The 24164-nt window shown below is 40.9% G+C and overlaps 2 protein-coding genes across 3 annotated transcripts in view; one reads left to right on the plus strand and one right to left on the minus strand.

Moving 5' to 3' along the window:
- TMSB15A (thymosin beta 15A) overlaps positions 1-24164 on the minus strand; it is a 101257-nt gene that overhangs the window by 41862 nt on the left and 35231 nt on the right. The window lies entirely within an intron of this gene.
- On the plus strand, positions 1290-23059 carry LOC129475953 (nuclear RNA export factor 2-like). The gene is made up of 21 exons (XM_055268456.2): positions 1290-1380; positions 12749-12932; positions 13175-13307; positions 13897-13980; positions 14092-14196; positions 14315-14395; positions 14505-14574; positions 14731-14819; positions 14940-15047; positions 15234-15343; positions 17077-17113; positions 17518-17586; positions 17665-17720; positions 17867-17974; positions 18091-18149; positions 18265-18380; positions 18492-18534; positions 19207-19279; positions 19772-19951; positions 22565-22625; positions 22772-23059. Exons 1-20 carry the CDS (start codon positions 1296-1298, stop codon positions 22584-22586), a joined length of 1812 nt encoding a protein of 603 aa, XP_055124431.1. The 5' UTR covers positions 1290-1295; the 3' UTR covers positions 22587-22625; positions 22772-23059.

Consider the following 24164-nt stretch of genomic DNA (forward strand, 5'->3'; position numbering starts at 1 on the left):
CTAACACAGAGAGGTGCCCATTAAATGTCTGTTAACAAAACAACAGACATCAAAGGAAAGCTTTAGATCTGGAATAACTAAAAATATTCTGACATTATTTGGTATATGTTACATAGTTCATAACAAATTTTATTATACTTTAAATAGTGCATAATAACATTTTAAAAATCCACGCAACAAGAATCTCTCATATGATGAATTCCTAGAAATGATGCTGCAAGTTCAGAGGTCTGTAAATTGTGTAAAATGTACGTGGTGAATATTTTTCAAACAAATGTATATTGTGAAATTCAAATATTATAAACTGTTTAATTTACAAAACAAATAAAATACAAAGAAGAAAGCAATCATGATTACTTCCTTAACTCAGCAATGGCAGCAATATTCTTAATCTTCATTACTACACACAAACACACAAACACACACATGTAGTAATGTGTGTTGCTCATCCTATGTACCAGTGGAATACGGGATAAGGGATGTGGCCTACTTAAGGTGCTGTAAAGAGAAATGGGTCTGTTTCTTACTCTAGTGCTCTATCCAACAGATAGAAGAACAGAAGAACCCATTTATTCTTCTGAACACCTTTCCAAATTAGCCTCCAGAGAAATCAGTAGACATTATTTTTGTTGACATTCCCAATCTTCTTAAAACAATTAAAGAATGGGGGCAAGGAAATGAGCACATCAATGACATGCAAAAGAAAGGAGAGAGTTCTGTTGTTGAGGTCCTAGATAGTAACGATCACTCTGTTATTATCTAACTCTTCTTCCCCAGAAGTTATTGTCTTTGAATTTGCACAACAAAGTTTGCTGGCTGGATGACCTGTCTAACATTATAAAGAAGGCCCCCAAAGTCAAGATCCTGAACCTCTCCAAAAATGAGATGAGAAGAAAGGGCCAGATCAAATTTGGGTTGAGGGTAAACTGTAGTGCACATCAGGATGATAACAAGAAATAGGATCCCCAGCAGACACAGGCCAGCTCCTGGAAATGTCCTCACTGGCCAGACCACCCACTCCTGCTCTTCTTTTTCTCCTAGGAGCAGCTTGTGAAAGTACTTCAAGGATAGCAGAAATATAAAAACGCTCAAGTTTGTGATGGGGAAGACTGGGCAAGGTAAGGGGGTGTGATGGGAGCAATCACAGTGGCCTAGGGCCAGGGTGTGTCAGCACTCCCCCCCGCCCCCCTGCAAATCCTTGCTTCTCCTCTCCTCTACAGACCTGCGGGGGCAGCTGCTGAAGCACACAAAACATGACATTGTGGACTCCCTCAGTGTGTTGTCCAAAACTCAGCATGACCTCAGCTCCTTCCTGGTGGACATGTGTTACCAGAAGTCAAGCACCTGCTTACTCCCTTGGACAGGCCCAGAGAGCCAGAGGTGGGTAGGAGGTTAAGGGGGATCCTGAGCACTGGAGCTCTTCCCTTTCAGAAATGGATGCTCTACTTTTCTGTCTACGGTGTGTTGAAAGAAGGTGAGTGTCTGTAGAGTCCCCTCCCCAAATCCCCCACTGCTCCTTCCCCCTGGCTGGGCTCCCTCTCAGAACTCTCCCAGCTTCTCTGACCCCTTTTGTTCCCTTCCTATTCACCCTGTGTTCTTCCGTTCCCACTCTACTCCCAAAGAATTACCTGTCTTATTGCTAAGTCATAAATTTAATAAAAGTTTAGAAATACTTTCTATATTGCCAAAAGAAAAAATATTAAAATCTGAAAAGCTGGAAGAACACATTTGCAAGAATATTGCAGACTTTGTGTTAATATCCCTGTGCTAAAGGACTTTTGCTTACCAGGAGAAAGTGTAACAAATATCAACAGTTAATTTCCCTGAAAAGCAAAATGATTCTATAATAAACATCTGCATCCAAACCACATTTGGTAAAGAAATAAGAATTAAAAGATGTCACAATATGTGAAAAAATCAGTTTGCAGAAAATTATGTGACTTCAAATTCTTAAAAGAATATGTATAGTATGTATATGTACGTTTGTTACTTACAAATATTTTAAGGTAGGTAAACATCTGCCTTGCATATCTAGAAAGTGTGAGCCAGATTGGTAAATAGATTACAGTGAATATCTTTAGGTCATCGTGAGGTGATCATATTGATAGAAGGTGCAGAATAACTTCATTTTCAAAATATACATTTTATAATGTTGAATATTTTATAATTAGGCAAACTTCAGGGACAGCAAGGAGCTGGTGATTCTGCAAATAAGTTTTCTCCTCTTCCATAAAGGAATACAATGTAATGCACTGGACAAAGACTGAATAGCTGAGCTCTCTGTTTGTAACAAGTACCTGGGTCTGAGGCCCTGATTGTAGCTAACCAATTCTGTAAGAGTATTTCCCTTGGAAACGGCTCCCTGGGAGTTAGGCTGGTAGCGAACTTAGGGGGCAGTAAGAAAAGTAAATTCTGTCTCCTCTAGCCCCCAGAGGTCTCCTCTCTATGCCTTTGAAGAAGGGACTTCCTGTAAGGACTCCATCTTGTCCACTAACAAAGTTGCTTGGGACTTGCTCTCACCTTCCTCAGCTGCCCTCCCCAAACTTCTGCAAACCCCGAAGTTCTAGACTACCCAGATTCCCCTTAAGAGAGCCCTGCGTGGACACTGGTGAAAGATCACTGCCTTAAGGACACACCATGGGTGAGTTGGTCAGCATGAAGCCTTGGCTTTAGGTCCCTACAGGGCAGGAGGGACTGAGCCCCCTCCCCACCTCCATTCCAACCCACATGACACCTAGCGGACTCTCCTTTAAATGGGAAGTAGCAAGAGCCCAGGCTGACTGTTTCCCACTCTCTTGAGGTCTTGGACCTAGTGGGTCCTGACATATCCATCCTGGCTCCACACGGAAAACTTCCCCTCCTGTGGTTATGGTAATGGCTGAGCCGAGATGTTCCCCTGGTTTAGGGAAAAGGTCTGAGTCTTGTGATCCTCTCTGGTCCAGGATTTGGGGAGTGAGGAGTGTCACCTGAGGTGAGGGATATTGGAAATTAACATTCTTGAGATTTATACTAGGGGTGGAGGAGGGGCAGGGAACCCACCAATACCCTCAAATTTTCAGCAGCCATTCAAAGTAGATTGTATTACCACTATAGCGTTTTTGAGGCTTGTTTTATAGGTCAGCATATAATCTGTTCTGAAATGTTGCATGTGCTGTCATATGCAGTGTTCTTTCTGTTAAGTAAATTTTGTTTGTTTGTTTGTTTTTTGAGATGGAGTCTCACTCTGTCGCCCAGGCTGGATTGCAGTGGCGCAATCTCGGCTCACTGCAAGCTCCGCCTCCCGGGTTCACGCCATTCTCCTGCCTCAGCCTCCCGAGTAGCTGGGACTACAGGCGCCCGCCACCATGCCCGGCAAATTTTTTTTTTTTGTATTTTTAGTAGAGACGGGGTTTCACCACGTTAGTCAGGATGGTCTCGATCTCCTGACCTCGTGATCCGCCCGCCTCGGCCTCCCAAAGTGCTGGGATTACAAGCGTGAGCCACCGCGCCTGGCCTCTGTTAAGTAAATTTTGTTAGTCATATTTTTTAAATCTTCTTCACCTAATGGATTTTGTGGCTCTTTTATTTGTCATTCAGTGAAGTATGTTTAAGTTTCCTACTGAGAATGTGGATTTGTCCATTTCTTCATTTACTTCTGTCAGTTTTTACTGTGCATTTTTTTCTCCATTTACTTCCATCAATTTATTGCCATGTATATTTTGGCTTTGTGCTAAAAAGTACATACAAATTTGTTTTATTAACATCTTTATGTTGAATTGAACCATTTGTCCTTACAAAATATCCCTTCTTCTAGTAATATTTTACTGAAAGTATATTTTTTCTCTTATGAATAGTTATACCAGCTTTCATTTGGTCAGTGTTTTAATGGTATATTTTTTGCCATTTTTTTTTCCAAATGCCTTGTTTTGTTTTACATATGTTCCTATTAAGGAGCATTTGATTGAATTAATTTTTAATTGAGTCTTATGATCTCTGTTTTTATTTGAAATCTTCAGTACATTACATATAACATAATTCCACATATAATTTGGCTTAAATATAACATTTTTCTGTTTGCTTTACATCTATTTTCCTATTCTAATTTTCTCTTTTCCTTTGTAAAATTTAAAATTATTATTTTTAAATTATTAATTTTTGCCTTATTTGGATTGATAATGTGACATTCTTCTGTCATTTTTGTAGTCTACCTTTTGGATTACAACATCCATTCTTGCCTCTAATGTACATTAGTTCTTTTACATATCCTTGGACAACACAGGTACCTTCCAATATTTTAACTCTTTTAATGCCCCTCCCAATATATTGGTGTGCATTTTTAATTATATATATTTATATATTTAAATTAATTTTTAAAATTATTTTTAATTTTTATCTTAAGTTCTGGGCTACATGTGCAGGGTGTGCAGGTTTGTTACATAGTTAAATGTGTGCCATGGTGGTTCGCTGCACAGATCAACCCATCACCTAGGTAGTAAGCCCAGCATGCATTCGCTATTTTTCCCAATGCTCTGCCTCCCCCAACCCCACCTCTCCAACAGGCCCCAGTGTGTGTTGTTCCCCTCCCTCAACAAACTAATGCAGGAACAGAAAACCAAACACTGCTGTTGTCACTTATAAGTAAGAGCTGAACAATGAGAACACATATTTAAATTCTTTAAAGACATTATCACTGTATTATATAGTCAATATTCATTTAGATTTTCCTACGTATTTGCCAATGTAATTATTCCTCATTCCTTCTTGTATTTACTTGCCTCAATCTGGGACCATATTTCTTTGGCCTGAGGATGAATCTTTAGTTTTGAGTTGACTGGTGACAAATTTGCTTAGCTTTTGTTTGCATTAAAATGTCACAAGTAGGGCCGGGCACGGTGGCTCATGCTTGTAATCCCAGCACTTTGGGAGGCCAAGACAGGCGGATCACTTGAGGTCAGGAGTTGGAGACTAGCCTGGCCAATATGGTGAAACTTTGTCTCTACTAAAAATACAAAAATTAGCTGGGCGTGGTGGCACGTGCCTGTAATCCCAGCTACTCAGGAGGCTGAGGCAGGAGAATCACTTAAACCCAGAAGGCGGAGGTTGCAGTGAGCCAAGATCGTGCCATTTCATTCCAGCCTGGGCAACAAGAGCAAGACTCCAGCTCAACAACAACAACCACAACAACAACAGAAAAGTCACAAGTAGCCTGGAAAACATGGCAAAACCCTGTCTCGACAAACAAAAATTAGCCAGGCGTGGTGGTGCATGCCTGTAATCCCAGCTACTCTAGAGGCTAAGGTGGGATATTGCTTGAGCCCAGGAGGCGGAGGTTGCAGTGAGCCAACACCGTGTCACTGCACTCCAGCCTGGGCGGCGACAGAGTGAGACCTGTCTCAAAAAAAAAAAATTTTCACAAGTATGAAAAAAAATCACTTAAAGTGCTTTTTTCTATTTTCTCACTCCACAACAATCATCAGCACAGAAGACTTCTGTGACCAAATGTGAGGGGGAGTTTTCCCCACCAACAAGCAAGCAATCAGTTTTATAGTAAACACCTGCTGTGTGTCCGCTAATTTAATTTCGATAGTGTCAAAATTAAATTAGGTTACCTGGAGATAGCATCAGATCCCACAGGTTGGGGGCTCAGTCCCCAAGACTGGCCCCCTCCTTCAGACACCACCTGTCGGAAGTCTGGGACTCCAGAACTTCTGACTGATGGCCTTCAAGTTGGAGTTCCTACGACCCTCTTTTTGAATGTGATTAATTTGCTAGAATGGCTCACAGAACTCAGGGAAGCACTTACATTTACCAGCTTATTATAAAGAATATTGCAAATAATACAGACAAATAGATGTATGGGGCAAGGTACAGGGAAAGGATGTGGGGCTTCTATGCCCTCTCCAGGTGTGCCACCCTCCAGGAACTTTCATGTGTTCATCCATCCAGAAGCTCTCTGAACTCTGTCCTTTGACTTTTTATGTAGGCTTTTTATGTATGCATGACTGATTAATCCATTGGACATTGGTGACTGACTTACCCTTCAGCCCCTTGAAAGTGTCAGCCGTTTAATACTGCCTTGCTCTTTCCAGTGACCATCTCCCATCCCGAAGCTACCTAGGGGCTGCCAGCCTAGCATACAAAAAGACTTCACTTTGGAGTTTATAAAAGTTTTAGGAGCTGTATGCCAGGAAACAGGGTTGAAGATCTAATATATGTTTTGCAATATCACAGATGTTTATTTAACTTCCATTTTTGTATCTTTCAAAAAATGGAAGTTAAGTAAACACACAATTCTAGGCCTACAGCTATTATACTTTAGCACTCTGGGTATATAACATTACTTTCTTCAAGCTACATTATTTCTGTTTATAAATTATATATCGATCCAGTCTTATTTTTGCTCATTTGAAGATAACCCATTGTTTTTGTTTTACTTTGAATATTTGCTTTTTTCTTTGGATTTCAACAGCTTTACTATGATGGACCTGGGTTTGGTTTTCCTCATGCCCCACTGTACTTGAAATATACATTGCTTCTTGCATCTGTGACTTGGTATCTTTTGTTACTTTTTGAAACTGCTCAAACATTGTACCTTGAAATACTGCTTTTGCACTGCTCTCTTTTCTTTATTCTAGAACTCCAATTAAACATGTTTGGTGTATTTACTGTATCTCCTTTAATTTTGCCCCATGTCTTTTGGTATTCTTCATCATCTTGTGTCTTCATACTTCATTCTGGATATTTTCTTCAGATCCTTCTTTCCAAACCTCCTTGTTGTTCAAGGAGATGTAAAAGAACTAATATGCATTAGACTGCGATAAGGCAAGAATGTACATTGTAATCTGAAGGGTAAAGACCACAAAAGTATATCTGTTATGTTATGCTGCTAATCACAAAGTTGTTCTTAATTACAGTTATTGCATTTATGAATTCTAGAAATTCTATTCATTTTAATATATTTTCCAATTCTTGGCTGAAATGCTTAATCTTTTATATTCTTGACAATAATGCCATTATCTGATTATCTGGATTTTATGTGTTTTTTATTGTCCTTTGTTTGTTTGTTTGTTTGCTTGGTTTTTAATCATGTCATTTTATCTTCTTCTAGATTTTTTTTTCAGAGAACTATATATAATAAATTGTAGATTTATTTATTTCAGTCTTAGGATGAAGTTGTCTTGCTCCAGGGAAGATTTTTTTCTGTCAACTTGATAGGTTGCAAGGAAAACCCCAAATCTCTTTAATCCCATTGATGATTGAGATGATTAATTTGGACTTCAGTCCCTTGGAGGGCTGGTCTATTTCCAGTTCACCCGTATTTACCTGACGTAGCTCTTAGAGGTTCCTATCTAAGCCTGAGTGGTTTGCCAAGGTCCCCTCTCCTTAACATACCCAACTTCAAATTTTATGCTCTTAGCTCTATGACTCTGGGAATTTGGCACAAATTCACAGCATTTTAGCATCGTACCTATATCCTTAGGCATCACCAACTGCTGCTAGAAAAAAATCAGCCCCAAGGATTGGGATTATATTCTGAGTTTCCTTTTTCCCCCTGGTATTTCCCCCATAACATCTTATTGTATCATTAGCTTTTTGATGCCTTTAAATAAACTTTTATTTTAAATTATTTTCCACACTTTTCTAGTTGTTCTCAGTTGGAAGTTTGGTGCAATGTAACTAGTGTCTCTTTGCTGGAAGAAAAACTCTAAATTTATTTTTTCAAATGCTGAGTTTGGTATAGTTCTTATTATCCTCATTATTATCTTCTTTACTATGTCTTCTCTCTAATGTTTGGAAGATAATGTCACAGGAATAGGAAAACACATGTAATATGCTTTCCATGAAGTTTTCCAGATGGACATATATGGCTAGCATGGATTCGGTATATCAGAAGTTTTTCTCATTTTATTGTATTGCCATTGCTCATCCTCATCTTATGCTTCCATCCTTGAGTTTATGAGATGAGTTCCATCCTTAAGTTATGCCTCTTGTCTATGAGACTGTCAGGTCTCTTTCAGCCTTCAACTACTCTCTGATATCTCAGCCACTTCCCTGATAATAAATTCTGGATCCTTCTCTTCTCACCATCCTCCTGACTAATTATGAATATCTACATTGAGGGAATGTTTTTCAAAATATAAACTTTAAAAAGGGCAATTGTTTTATCAACATATACAAATTTTCAAAATGGTTGGTGGACTGGTGAGAATATAAGCTCATTCACTCACTCTTGATTAACATGCAAATAAGTATAAATGTATATTTTAAATGCCACTTCTAAAAATCTCTTAAATTTGAAAGCATTCATGTTTTGACCAAAGTAATCCACTTGTAGAATTATTGCAGGAAAAACTGTAAACAAATAATAGAATGTATATATAATCCTATTCTTTGCAGCATTGTTTATAGTAGCAAAAATTTGGAAAGATTTATTAAAATTTGAAATTTTATTAGTAGATTAAAGTTTGTGACAGACTTTTTTTTTTTTTTTTTTTTTTTGAGACAGAGTTTCGCTCTTGTTGCCCAAGCTGTGATCTTGGCTCACTGCAACCTCCGCCTCCTGGGTTCAAGCGATTCTCCTGCCTTAGCCTCCCGTGTAGCTGGGATTACAGCCATGCGCCACCACGCCAGTCTAATTTTGTATTTTTAGTAGAGACGGGGTTTCTCCGTGTTGGCCAGACTGCTCTTGAACTCCTGACCTCAGGTGATCCACCCGCCTCGGCCTCCTAAAGTGCTGGGATTACAGGCGCGAGCTACCGCGCCCGACCTGTGACAAATTTTAACTATAATAATAATCTATTGTATAAATTATATTAAAGTCAGAAATTGTTATTTAGATATTTTAGAAAATATGAAAAAGGTAAATTTTTGACTAATCATATTTATTCTTTCCTGAGCTTCCAGCTCAGTGAGATTCAACCATCAGTTCTTGCTCTGGTAAACAGGTGACCTTAGCTTTAATTTCCACAGTGTCTTTAAAGGAAAGCATATTAATTTGATAGATAATAAAAATCAATTAAATATTATTTCTGAACATGCAATGATATAAAATGTTAACTGAAATAGTAGGTTACAGATATTTTTACAATATGATTGCAGTTTGAAAATATATCTGTGTATATATAACATATTCAGTAGCACACAAGCATACAGCAGCAAACATATTCACTTATCACCTCTCTGTTTCTCTCAGTCTCTCTGTCTTTCTCCCTCTCTCTCAAATTATTTGTTAAAGAAACTGGATCTTTTGTCATGCATTTGGTTCATTGCCTATCCACAATGATAAAGCCCTAAATTGCTGCTGAGGCCTGATCAGATTCAGGTTTAATGTTTGGCAAGAATATTTCATAGGTGGTACCCATAACAAAGTACATTATATCTGGTTGTTTCCCTTTTTGTGATTTTTACAAGGCATTAATGATCATTGTATAAATTCTTTATTTAATTAGAAGTTTTTGAATGATGATAGTCAAATTCTATCTTGCCTTCTTCATATATTAGCTGAATATTCCTATAAAAATAAAATTTCATCAACAATTTGGCTATCTTTATGTACAGCTTGCACAGGGAAGGCAGAATAAATATTTGATTCTTCCCTTTTATTTACAAATTTTTATAAATATAAGTTGGTTTCCTGTCATTCTACAAATGTCATCAATAAGGTTCTTCTTGGTTGTTGTTTTTGAGTATCATTATGAACTCACGGCTTTTTAACATATTGATGGGATTCAAACCCTTGTTATAAGATTTTTGAGCAGAGGAATGAGAAGATTTGACTTATGCTTCAAAAAAATCACTCTCCCTGCTATGACGAAAACGCATGGTGAGGGAGCAAGTGTAAAAGCAGAGGGACAAGTTGGAAGGCAATGTAATCCAGAAGATAGATGTTGGTGACCTTGCCAGGGTAGTAGCAATGGAGGGAATGAAAAGGGGCCAGACTCTGGATATATTTTAAAGGTAGAGTCAAGAGACTTTCCTGATGAGTTGGATGTGAAGTATGAGAAAAAGAGAGCACTCCAAGCTATCATCAAATTTGGGGACTGAACATTTCTGGATCAAATGCTCTAACACATATTTAATTTCACTTCCACTGCCATACAGGGAAGGTCCCAAAGGTTATGAGTAACAAGACTATCTTGACCATAGGTCACATGGTGAAAGCAATGACTTTCCAGAGGAGTTCATCTGAGGCCTGGTCATAATAAGTATATTGTAAAGTGATCAGGAGTGAATAGAATGTTTACTCACAAGTATGTCCTGAGATAACATGGAGTAATTAATATATAATATGTATAAAATACAAACCTATGGATGGGCATGGTGGCTCATGTCTGTAATCGCAGCAATTTGGGAGACCGAGGCAGGCAAATTTCTTGAGCTCAGGAGTTCGAAACCAGCCTGGGCAACATGGTGAGACCCCATGTCTACCAAAAATTAAAAAAAAATAGCCTGGCATGGTGGTATGGTCCCAGCTACTTGGGAGGCTGAGGTGGGAGGATTCAGTGGAGCCCAGGGGGTGGAGGTTGTAGTGAGCCAAGATCATGCCTCTGCATTCCAGCCTAGGTGACAGTGTCAGACCCTGTCTCAAAAAATATATATTTTTATATAAATATATATATTTTATATATTTATATATAAATATTTACATAATATATATATTTATATATCAATATATATTTATATATATACTTACATATTAATATATATTTATGTATTTACATATTAATATATATTTATATGTAAATATTTACATATTAATATATATTTATATGTAAATATTTACATATTAATATATATAATATATAAATATTTATATATTTATATATAATATATAATTATATAAATATTTATATATTAATATATTAATATATAATTTTATACATTAATATATAATTATATATATTAATATATATTAATATATAATTATATTATATTTATATAATAATATATAATTATATTTATATATCATATTTATATATGGCTAGCATGGATTCGATATATCAGAAGTTTTTCTCATTTTATTGTATTGCCATTGCTCATCCTCATCTTATGCTTCCATCCTTGAGTTTATGAGATGAGTTCCATCCTTAAGTTATGCCTCTTGTTTATGAGACTGTCAGGTCTCTTTCAGCCTTCAACTACTCTCTGATATCTCAGCCACTCCCCTGATAATAAATTCTGGATTTTATAATTGTATAATTATATTATATTGTATATTATATTATATAATTGTATATTATATAAATATATATTATATATATATTTATATAAAATAAAATACAAACCTCGAGAACCATAAATTTAGATGCTAAAAGGAAGCTGGCTTCAGATAGTCTAATTTCCTTAATCCCCACCTCCAAAACCTCTAGTATTACCATTGTTTCAGTTGAATGTGATAAAAATAAAATATCCTTTGTGAATATGCTTATGGGAAAGAGAATTGATACTATCTCGTAGATGTAAATTAAACTTCCAAATCTTGTCACATGGTGAATTGAACATGTTGGTGGGGAATACGGAGGGTGAACAAGGAAATTCCTAGGAGTAAATACAGTGTGAAATATAACTGAAACACTTTATAAGCATTCCTGAGTCCACAATTACTTGATAAAGTTGACTTGCCAGCAAAGAAAACCAATAGAAACAAAAAGAATATTACATAATGATAAAAGGATCAATCCACCAGGAAGACAGAATGATCCTACCTGTGTACACACCCCAACAGCAGAGGCTCAAAATACGTAAAAGAAAAACTGATGGAGCTGAAATAGCCAAGTCCACAGTTGTCATTGGAGCCTTCAACATCCCACTCTTAGCAACTGATAGAATTACTATATAGAAAATCTACAAGGTTATAGAAGATCTGAATAGTATAATCAATACAGATCTACATGACATATATAGAACATTTTACCCAACAACAGCAGAGTACACTATTTTCCCACATATCTTATAACATTCATGATAGACCATGTTCACAGACATAGACCATGTCCTGGGCCATCAAAAAACCTCAATAAATTTAAAAGAATGAAAGTCATACAGAGTATTCTCTCTGACCACAAAAAAATCTCTAAACACTTGGAAATTGTAGTTGACACCTATCATTTCTGATCATTGTTCAGCTCCTTGTTATAGAAGAGTAGAGGTTAGAAGCGTTGCCTTCTCAGCTAAAAGGCATTTCAGGCTCAGCAAAAAGAAAGCTCACTCTGTGTATTTCCAAAAGAGTATTGTTGAGGGCAAGGCTGGAGGCAGAGAGATAGTTCAGCAGGATGATGCATCAATCCATCCTGTCATGAAAGCTTGCACTAGAAAAGACTGTACAGCTTGCTAATTGTTAATAATATCAATTTGGTGGCTGATTGCATTTGGGAGGTGCGAGAGAGGTTGCCTATCAGGTTTTGGTGAGGTTGTTAGACTACAGTGGCATAAGAGAAGGCAACATTTGGATCCTTCCTGGGGTATGGTTGATGTCCAGTCTAATCCATGAACATTCACACTTCTGTTCTCTATAAATCCTGCTCCATTTTCCAAATGGTTCCACACAGTTACCTCCTCCTTTAAGATCTCTTCCCTAATTATGTCATCTGTGAGAAAAGGCTCTCCTATCTGGACAGGTAGAGGAGTTTGCTTTCTGGGGCTTGTGTGACTGCTCTATTAGGGCAGGTTGGCACTTTGCTTGCCTTACTATGGTGTTAAGCCAAGACATGGTACATGGTATATGACCACTGACGTGTCTTCAAACTTGTATTTTTGTTCCAAATTTCAGAACACAGTGATGGTAGCAGCTCTCCTCAAGGAGAAAATAAAGGTGGAGATTCTTCCCAGGGGAATTTTGCAAAGGAGAACCTTCATGATGAACATGATGGGTATGAGCTCCCACCTCCCCACCTTCAGAAGGAAGATGAAAATGTGGAGGTGGGGGATGTCCACGAGGACCCCCAAATAAGAAAGTAAGTGACCAGGCAGGCTGGTTTGCACATAGCAGCCCCTGGGACTTTGTAATTCTTTCACTCTCTGTAGTCTTTTTTTCCTCTCCTTGAAAAACTGAAGAATGCTAGAAGTGAAGTAATGGCTGAGAAATCCTAATTGCAGACCTGGTTTTCAGTGAGTTGAGGGTGTATGAAAAACTGTGTCACATTTCCATGCATTTCTATACATTTATAGACATATCTTTTTATCCATTTCCCTACAGCAACCCCTCTACCTTACAACCCTATAGTACGAGTGTGAAATGCCATAGTGAATACCAAGATAGAATTCCTCCAGAGAGAGAAGTGGAGAAGAACACACAGAATGGAGACCCGGGGACCTGGTTCAAGGTCACAGTGAGTGTCCTGAGAAAATGCAAAAAATGTGCAGGAAAGGTGGGTCAGGGAGAGTTGTGTTAATCACACGTAGAAATACTAGATATTTTTCTGAGGACAGGGGAAGTTAACATCTAAGCACAGGTTCAGAAAAACAATGTAAAGGGAACAGGCTGACTGCAAGAGGACACAAGAGGTTGTCTAAATGCAAAGGTGGAAACTACTGCCAAGAAGATGTGGCAGCTCTCCACAAGATGCCTCATGGCTCAAGCTGAGTGTAGCGGTGTTGAGTTTCTGGAGTTCTTGTCAGAGGTGCAGGCTGGGTCTTCAATAGGTAGAATCTCCTAGCACCTTAAAAAAAAAGATCATTTAGAACATCTGAATTTTATTATCTGAGAGGTATATTTGGAATAGAGAGAAAGGAAAACTAGGAAACCCATGTCTGGCACAAAAAAAAAAAAAAAACAGTTGAAATCATGTTAATGGTCCCTATCTTAGAAGTCTTTTAAAGCTCCATTAGAAGGTTAGAATAAAACACTTAGTTGGGTTATTTTCCAGACTTAATTCCATGTTGTCTCTCTTCTATCCTATCCCTTCTTTTCACCATTAGATTCCTTATGGGATAAAGTATGATAAGAGTTGGATAGTGAATTCAATCCAGAGCCATTGCAATGTCCCCTTCACTCCAGTCGCTGTAAGAGAAGATGGTGAAGCCAGATGAGTAGGCACAAGGGAGGGGGAGATGCCTGACTCAGCAGGGGCCACTGACCTCTGACATTATTGCTCTTGCCTTTACTCCCTGTAGTTCCACTACAACAAAAATCGGGCCCATTTCTTTATTCAGGATGCTAGTGCTGCCTGTGCATTAAAGAAAGTCAACTGCAAGATTCAGGATGAGGAAAACCAAAAGGTATATGTCAACAACATTCCCTATATGTAGTCTCTGAGAAGGAGGACAGGCCAGGGGCTAGTCATTGTGTTTCTTGAGATTGAGGTCCTGGTGCTCACCTTGCCTCACCTTCTTGCAGGTATTTGTTTTTGTCAATCTTTCTACTAAACCCCAGTCTATCCAGAAAATGTTGAAACCAAAAGAGATGGCACAGCTAAAGGTAATACAGACTCAAGGCACCACTTCTTCCCCCACCCCTATATTTCCCTGTCACCACCACCACCACCACTAGAGCCTCAGAGCTGCTCTCTCCATCTCTGTCTCTGCAGCTGACCCTGAACAAACGATATGATGTCTCCCAGCAAGCTCTTGATCTACAAAGCCTCCGCTTTGACCCAGGTATGGCTGACAGCAGCAATTCTAGGGCAAGTAGGGGCAGAGCAGTCTGCCTGGGAGGGAGACTTATATGGATGGCAACTTTGGGAGGGGTTGGTGCTGGTGCTGGCCAGTCAGGCCCCTCACAGCCTTCTATGCCCTTCTCTCGGCTTCCTGGAGACTTGGTGAAACATCATATTGATATAATCCTGAATCAAAGAAATTACATGGCTGCCACTCTGAAGATCGTTGAAAGGAATTTCCCTGAGGTGAGGCCTTAGGCCCAGTGCTAGTACTTAATTAGAGGGGTGGAAGAGATGGGGTGAAAGACAGATTTGTCTCCAAGGCTAGAGATAGTATCCGTCACTCTAACTATTCTTACCTGATAGCTATTATCTTTGAACTTGTGCGACAACAAACTGTACCAGCTGGATGGCCTTTCTGACATTATAGAGAAGGCTCCCAAAGTCAAGACCCTGAATCTCTCCAAAAATAAGGTGAGAAGGGGGAACCAGATCAACTTTGGATGGAGGGTGGATGGCAGTACACATCAGAATAATGGCAACAAGCAGGCAGAGGTACCTGTGGGTGACTGTGAGGACTGGGGGAATTCAGGACCCAGGGTCCCGGGTGTTTCTCTTTCCCTGGCCCTCCTTCTCCAGTTTCCTCCCCATCTTTCTTAGCTGAAGTCGGCTTGGGAGTTGGACAAGGTGAAAGGGCTGAAGCTCGAAGAGCTATGGCTAGAAGGGAACCCCTTGTGCAACACCTTCTCGGACCAGTCCGCCTATGTAAGGTCAGTGGCAACCCCTGTCGCCCTTCCTGGGCACCTTTGCTGAGCTGTATCTGAAAGTGCCCTTCTGCAGGAAGGAGCAGCCTTGGTCCTCTGTGAGGACCACAGACCTCCCCTCCTACTCTCTCTCTCTCTCTATCTCTCTCTCTCTCTCTCTCCCTCTCCTCTCTCTGTGTCACTCACTCATCTGTGCTTAGAGGTCTCCTTTCCTTCCTCTGACATGGTCCCTTTTTCACCTGCTCTGGGGTGTGTTTCCCACCTGTCTCCACCAAGCCTCCTCCAGTGTGCCCTCTGTGAGTGTGCTCCAGGAAGTGGGGCTCCCCCATCTCCCCAGGACCAGCAGTATTCAGATGCTGGTGCCCTGGACCGAGAAGAGTCCTTTAGTCCGGGGCCTCATGCTCAGACAGGCCTTCCTGCCTTCATGCTGAGATGGGGCTTCCCTCCCCTGTCCCGAGAGGGGTTCTCCTTCTCTTGCTCCAAAAAGGTCCCCCCACCTGTCCTGGGCTGGCATGGGGGCTTCCCTGCCCCATACTGAGGGCTGGGGCCCTGGGTGGCTGCTGTCATGCCATCTCTTCCTCTGGCCCAATGCCAAGAGCTGGGCCCTCCTTGGGGAGAAACCTGGGTTTCCTGAGTCAAGGGACCAGAAGAGGGCCACGTTCCTGAGGCAGGAGTGGATGGCAGAGGGCAGAGGAGGTTGAGGAGACAGAAGGACAGGCCTCTCAGGGCACTGCCCCACCTTCCCTCCACACCTCACATCGTCCTGCCTGGGCCCTCCGAGGAGACCTGGGTAGCCCGAGACGGGTAGCATTCCTCGGTCAAGGCGTCAGCAGAGGGGCACAGGAGTCAGGGACCATCAGAAGAGAATGCAGTGGTCTGGAGAGGGGGTCCCCAGACTCTGAACCCCATGCTGAGCTGGGGCCTGACCTGGGAGAAGGTCTTCCTGGGAGAAGGTCTCCTGTCCCCCTGAAAGTCTCCTGTCCCCGTGGCTGCTGTTTCCCATGCCCAGCTCAGACTGAGCTCACACAGGTGAGAAAGGCTCCAGCTGCATCCAGTGGGCCCCAGCCCAACAGGTGCATGTTTTCCTTTCCTGCCTCAGTCCCCAGGGCCAGCCAGGGGCGATGAGGGAAAGGGCTGCAGCAGGGGAGCCCTTTTCTCCTCTATACCTCCCTGAACTCCACCTCCACAGTACAGCATCTTTCCCTTCCCTTTGCTTTGCATCCTGTTTCTCCCTTGCCTCTCCTCTCCTATGTCTCACCCGTCTCTCCCTTCCCTACCTTCACCCCATTTCTGTTGTTATCCCCCTGCCTTCCTCTTCCTGCCTCCTGAGCCCAGCCTCACTCACCTACCTATCCCAGCATCCTCGGCATCCCTAAGACCTGACCTGGTCTTGGCCAGGGCCAGGCCAGGCAGATTGATGGACAGCCAGTGGGGTAGCAGAGCCCTGGGCTCCCACTCCATTTCCTGCTCCCTGCGGAACCTTCCGTGGGGATTTGGACAAAGGGGAGGGAGGGAGGGGGAAGAAACCCTGGAGCTCCCAATGCTGCTTCTTGTGGCACTGGAGAAGAGAGTCAGGGCAGTCTAGGTGGAAGCTAACCAGGAGGAAGGAGAGGGAGGACAGTGAGCGGGGAGAGGGAGGAGAGTGAGGGGGGGGAGGGAGGGAGAGGGTGAGGGAGAGGGAGAGAGGCTGTGCAACCCTGAATTGTCAATCACTTCATTCTATTTTTTGTTATGGACAGTACCATCCGGGAATATTTCCCCAAGTTGTTACGCCTGGTAAGTATTTACTGTCATCATTGTCTCCTCTTACTCAAGTATATGACCTCCATGCCTGCCCTCAAGTCCTTTGGCTCTTGCCTAGATTACGTGTTTGTATCCAACCCTCATCCATTTTAGAGGCATAGATTCCTGAAAAAGACAAGAATATTCTCCCTGGAATAAAATGTCCATAAACACACACACGCACTCACACTCACTAATTCACACAAAAGTTGCATCTAATAATAGATGCTTCCAAGACCCACTGTTGAGACTCCATCTGTTGTCTTGCTGATAGAATTTTGAGGGGGCCATTTCACGCCTCACCTCTGACCCTTTTTCTCTCCGGGCCTGTTCATCTCCTTGCTCATCCAGCTCTACCTCCCTGGTATGCACTGCTGACTGCCTCTTTCCTTTTTCAGGATGGCCAGGAGTTAGCACCTCCAATTATAATTGGCATTGAAGCCCCTGAGATAATAAAACCTTGTAAGGTAAGGAGGGACCAGGTTTGAGATATTGTAAGGGACGTTTTTTAAACCACATAGTTTCAAGATGTCTTTTGATTCCAGGAAAGCTATAAAGGATCTGAGACCATAAAGAGTCTGATACTTCAGTTCCTGCTTCAGTAAGTACCCCAGAATCCTGAGGCAGTGGAAGGCTGAGACAAGACAGGCCACCCAAGCAAATGTCTATTCATGGATTTAAGAAGTCTTCAAGTCTTCTTTGGGGCCCAGGCCACAGAGATAGCCTATCCCCACTGCTCTTTCACAGGTATTACTTGATCTATGACTCTGAAGATAGAAAGGGTCTCCTCAGTGTTTACCATGACAAGGCCTGCTTCTCCCTGACCATTACCCTCAACCCTGAGGACCCAGAACCGTGAGTATCACAGCTCTGACTCTGGTCTGGGGCCATGTGGCTCCCCAGCAAAGGCCAGTTCCTGGAAACGTCTGCACTAGCTGGAACACCCACTCCTGTTCCTCTTCTTCTCCTAGGAGCAGCTTGGAAAAATACTTCAAGGATAGCAGGAACATAAAGAATATCAAGGACCCTCGTGAGTGTGGGATGGGTGAAGATCAGCATGGGAAATGGGGTGGAGAGTCAATAATAGGGAATAGGGTACAGGGTACATGGTGTGTCAGCCCTCAATGCTTCTCTTTCTCACACAGGCCTGAGGATTCAGCTGCTGAAGCACACTAAACGTGAGATTGTGGACTCCCTCAGTGTATTGCCCAGAACTCAGCATGACCTTAACTCCTATGTGGTAGACTTGTGCATCCAGACGGTGAGCACCTGCTTCCTCCCTCAGTCAGGCCCAGACAGCTGAAGTAGGTAGGAAGTAGGTAGGTGGGTAGGAGGATCATGAAGGCTCTAGTTTTTTCTTCTTCCCTTTCAGGAAAGGATGCTCTTCTTTTCTGTCAATGGAGTATTTAAGGAAGGTGAGTGTCTATAGATTCTTCTCTCCAGATCACTCATTACTCCCTTCCCCAGGCTGGGTTTACTCCAAGAACTCTCTCAGCTTCCCAAGTTGCTCCTCTCCCCTTCCCTTGCATTCTTCCTCTCCATTTGTGTTCTTCCTCTCCTGGCAACTTTCTGTTATCTTTGTGTTCTTTCCTTTTTGTTCCCTTCCCTTTGTGTTCTTCCTCTCCCCCAATTTTGTTCCCAAACATCATTACTTCCTGACCTACATCCATGCCTGTCTGCGCCTGCACCACTCAGGCGTTAGGGACACAGCCTGTAGAATTTGATGGCTCTCATCCCAGGTTGTTACTTTGCGAACTTGGGACATTGTCCTATTACCTAACTCCTCAGTTTCCTCATTTGCAAAATGGGGTTGGTAAGCTCATCTCTTGGGCGACTGTAAAATGAATCAAGTGAACTCATGTTTGTCAAGAGACCTGACACGTTAGGGGGTTCTATCCCTGGGTGCCACTTGTTCCTATTGTTGCCCTCTCAGTCCCTGAAACCCCCTCCTGACTCTCACTGAAAAGTTGTCCCAGCCTGGCTCCCTTCAGGGAGCCAAAAGATTATCTCCCTGACTGAAGAACCCTGTATGAATGTGTAAAGCATGTGCAACTGTAAGGAGGTATCATTGTTTGTTGTTTTTAAAGTGGAAAGAGAGTCTCCAGGTTCTGTTCTTGCCTTCACCCGAACCTTCATCTTGACTTCTGTCAGCAATTCCAAGTAAGTGCTGTGTTGTGGGTGGGAGCACCCATCCTGTCCTGGAGCCAATGATGTGGTAATGTGGTGGTGCAGTCCTCGGGATGTTCTCAGTATCATGGAAAGCCAACTGGTAGATCCAAGGAGAGGTCTAAATTATGAGAATACCAGATTCTCTTTTTGGCCACAATACTTACTAATTAGCTGTGTATCTTTTTGTACAGTTGTAAGATTCCTCTGTGAAACAGTCCTTTTCTGAAAATGGGACGTCTACTTCTTTTGTAAAGTGTAAATGCATTGGGGTTAAATCTACAAATCTAAGGAAACTGGTAGACAATCTCTCCAAAGGTGGACTCTGCAGCAGGGGTAAAGCCTACCAGCCAAGGAATGCGAAAGGTGGGCAGAGTAGGGGCTTGGAAGGAATCTGGTTCCTCAGTGGTAGTGGAAGCAGGATCATTGTTGAAAGTGTAGGGTTGTCCATTTTTCCAGTTGTCTGAGAGCTTGTCTTTCCTTCAGTCTGTATATTGTGAATGACAAGCTGATTGTGAGGAATGCCAGTACGAAGGAGACCCAGAGTGCCTTCTCCATCCCAGTGCCTGCACCCTCCTCCAGCTCCTTGCCTACCCTCTCCCAGGAGCAGCAGGAAATGGAGACTGTCTCCACCCAGTCTGGGATGAAACTTGAGCAGTCTCAGAAGTGAGTGCTGGGAGTCTTTCAGGATAGATTTGAGCTGGGAAGAGTGGGGAGTGAAAAATGGAAACTTCCACTTAATTTGTAAAAATAGCTATTTAGATGTGGTGCTTCCAAAAATGAGTGGCCTCATAAAGTATATATATTAATTGATTGTGATAAAGAAATTAATTTTTAAATAATATAGCGTTCAGATCACATGACATGATCTTGTATATATAAAATCCTATGGAAACCACTTAAAAACACATTAAAATTAATAAACAAGTTCTGCCTTGTTTCAGGATACAAAATCAATATACAAAAACCAATTGTATTACTATATACCTGTAATGAACAATGAGAAAATAAAATTAAGAAAACAATTCCATGTACAAAAGCATAAAAATAACACAGGAACAAATTTAACAACAAAGAAAAATCCAAAACATTTACTTTGAAATCTGCAGTACGTTATAGAAAGAAATTAAGGAAGACCTAAAAAAATGGAATGACATCCCATGTCCCTGGATTGGAAGACTTAATATTGTTAAAATGGCAATACTCCCCAAATTTGTATATAGATTCAATGCAAATGCAATCCATATCAAAATCCCAGCTGGCTTCTTTGTAGAAATGAAGAGGTTAACCCTAACATTTAAATGAAAATACAATGAATGCAGAATAAAAAATAATTTTGAAAAAGAACAAAGTTGGAGGACCCACTACAAAGTTACTGCAGTCTTACTACAAAGCTACAGTAATCAATCCATACTGAGTGATACAGACCTAAGAATAGACATATAGATCAATGTAATAAAATGAGAGTCCAAAATAAACCAAAATCCTTACCTTTATGGTCAAGAGCTTTTCTACCAGAGCGCCAAGAAAAAAAGCCAATGGGTAAAGAAAGAATAGCCTTTTCAACAACTGGCGCAGGCACAACTGGATATCCACTCACAAACAATGAATTTGTACCCCATCATATGCGATATACAATAATAAATCAAAATAGCCCAAGGCCTAAAAGTTAGAGCTAAAACTATAAAAATCTTAGAAGGAAACAAAAGAGTGAATCTTTGTGACCTTGAATTAGACAGTGGTTTCTGACATATAACAAAACACACATACACACACAAAATTAGATAAAGTGGATTTCTTCACAATTTAAAACTTGTTTTGCATCAAAAGGCACTATCAATGAAGTGAAAAGACAACCCAAGAATCAGAGAAAATATGTGCATTATTATACATCTGATAAGGGACTTCTATTCAGAATATATAAAGAACTCTTGGAACTCAACCATAAAAATGAAAATAACCCAATTAAAATCTAAACCACATTGAGGTATCACTTCACACACAGCAGGATGGCTACCATTTTTTGAGGTCGAAATAACAAGTGTTGATAGGAGGAAAGCAATAGGGAGAGCTGTGTTAAAAGATATAAAATTACAGCTACATAGGAAGAATAAGTTCTAGTGTTTTACAGCATTGTAGGATGATGATAGCTAACAATAATATGTAGTTTCAAATAGCTAAAAGGAGGATACTAAATGTTCCCAACACAAAGATAAATATTTAAGATGATGGATATGCTAGTTACATTCATCTGCTCACTGTACATTGCATGTATCGAAACATCATTATGTACCCCATAAATATGTACAATTATTATGTCAATTAAAAAATAATTTTTTAAATGTTGACAAAGCTATGGATAAATTGGAACCCTCATACATTGCTGGTAAGAATGGAAAATGATGCAGCTACTGTGGAAAATAGTTTGGCAGTTCTTCAAAATGGTAAATATGGAATTACTATATGACACAGCAATTACACAAAGAGTGATGAAAACTTATGTTCACACAAAAACTTGAAAATGAGTGTTTATTGCAGCATTATTTGTAATAGTCAAAAAGTGGAAACAATCCAAATATTCATCCATTTATGAAGATAAACCAAATGTGATATATCTATATAATGAAATATTACTTGGCAATAAAATAGAATGAAGTTGTGATACATGCTATAACATGGATGACCCTTGAAAATATTATGCTAAGTGAAAACAGCCAATCACAACAGACTACATATTATATGAGTTCGTTTATATAAAATGCCCCAAATAGGCAAATCCATAGAGACAGATAACAGATGAATGGTAACTAGGGTCTGGGCAAAAAGGGGAATGAGGAGTGACTGCTAACAGGTAAGGAGTATTTTTTTAAGGTGGTGGAAATGTTTTGGGTAGATAAAATTGTAATGGTTGCACAATCTTGTAAATATACCAGAAAAATCACTGAATTGTACACTTTAAAGTGGTGAATCCTGTCTTACACCACAATTTTAAAATTAGTGGATAATTTTTAGTTTTGAATTTCTATTTGTTATTTCTTGAACATCTTTTTTTGTCAATATATATTAAGCCCTTGTTCATCTGAACAACCCTATTTTTCTACTTTATATTCTAGTGGGCATGAATGTCAGCAATAGGCATTTTGGTTTTCCCTAGGCCTTTATTCATCGTTACAATAGTGCTCATATTGGTACATGGGTCCCAGCAAAAAGTAGCATAGATTAAGGGGTGGCATTGCATAGTCAGCGTGTTGGAGATCATCTGTTCTTCTCTCGCCCCAGGTGCCTTCAAGACAGTGAGTAGAACTACACCAAAGCTGACCAGGTTTTCACTATGCTCCAGGTGAGATCTGGGAATCAAGTGGGTAAAATGTGGATGTTTCCTGTCTTTCAGAAAGGCCAGAAAATTGTAGGCCAGGTGGTCTGGGTATGGAACCCAGGGCATTTGGCTCTTTGGACGTCCCAACTCCTTTTCTTTACTTCCTCTAGACCAAGAGCAAGATCTCAGTGGACGCCTTCAAGCAAATCCCCTAAAAGGAGCCCTTCGATGTCTTCTTTGTCTTCATTCACATCCTCTTTGTTTCCTCTTTTTACCAGCCTAAGGCCATGCCCAGGACTGGGGTTGGTAGCCTGGCTCACCAGAAAGCCAAAGTTAACTTGCAGGCCGGGTAACATAACCACTCTAAGAACGAGTTGTTCTGTGTATTCGCCCCACTCATGATCACCATTTATTTTCATAATAAAGAGTGATGTTACACGTTGTACATTGTATGTCCTGGATTGCTCTTCCCCTGCCTCAACCATGAGCCAGCAGGGCCAGGACTGAAAGACCCTGCATCCCTGTTCATCCCTGGCTGGCTGTAGGAGATACATTGATTGGGCTTGCATTCACAGGTAATTTGTCAATAAATCCTGATGAGAAAGGGCACATGCTCCTTCCAGAGATTGGCCTTGGCCTTAAGAGACAGTGGGACTCTGTCAGATACTCAACCTGGAGCCCAACAGAAGCAGGCATGTTACCTGGCACAACAGGGGCTTCCATCCACCATCCCAATCCCTCCCTTTCCCAAAGGTGCACTTTGCAAGGGGGAGTCTCAGGTTAGCATCTGCAGGGGTGAGGAGACTCAGCCCATCTGCCCAGCTCATTCCTCAGAGAGCTGACACCGGGTACTCCACGTCCATGTTCTTGAATGGGTTCAGCCATTTATTTTCACTTCTAAGCAAACAACAGCAGCACAGAATCTCAGATTATGGTCATTTCGGTAGGAACTTTCTCAACAACTGGCATTTAGCAGTTCCTAATTGCAGGCAAGAGTTGAATGGGACATTTGCACAATTTATTTTCCACACTTCTGTAATGCTTGCATGTTAGACAATCAGCAGGCACACTTTTTGAAATTAAAATAATAGTGGTACAACGTTTTCAAGTCACAATCCTATAAATGATTACATAGGAGAGGTACCACCAGTTTACAAATTATGTCTCCACTTTCGTGTTTGGCATGTGTTATTTCCTACCAGTTGCCACTTTCCTACCACTTGCCACTTTTCAATTCTTTATGTACATGTACATTCGGGAGCCATATGTTGGAGTGTTAATGTCTTAAAACTAGGAACTAAGGGGATAGTTGCAATCACATAAAGAATAATGCCAACTTTGTTCTTCCCTGTAGTGCCTCAATAGTCAAAGACAAGCTCCTGTACCTCTCTAAGCCTTGGTCCTCTCACCTAGGGAGGTCAGACCACACTGTGCACTTCTCAGCCTCATCGTGGGGACTACAGATGGTCTCACATGTTACTTATCAACCACGGTGTCTGTTCAGGCATTCAGAGCTCAGAGCTGCCTGGGTTCCTTTGTGTGCAGGAATCATGGAACCCATCA

This window comes from Symphalangus syndactylus, chromosome X, assembly GCF_028878055.3.
Source record: "Symphalangus syndactylus isolate Jambi chromosome X, NHGRI_mSymSyn1-v2.1_pri, whole genome shotgun sequence".
Taxonomy (NCBI): domain Eukaryota; kingdom Metazoa; phylum Chordata; class Mammalia; order Primates; family Hylobatidae; genus Symphalangus; species Symphalangus syndactylus.

Bases quoted from the DNA above. Each gene is read 5' to 3' on its own strand.
- LOC129475953 (XM_055268456.2), top strand. From the start codon at position 1,296: ATGACCTCAGCTCCTTCCTGGTGGACATGTGTTACCAGAAGTCAAGCA. The intron at 13,981-14,091 runs GTAAGAGAAGAT...TACTCCCTGTAG, and splicing joins TCCCCTTCACTCCAGTCGCT to TTCCACTACAACAAAAATCG. The intron at 14,197-14,314 runs GTATATGTCAAC...ACCTTCTTGCAG, and splicing joins AGGATGAGGAAAACCAAAAG to GTATTTGTTTTTGTCAATCT.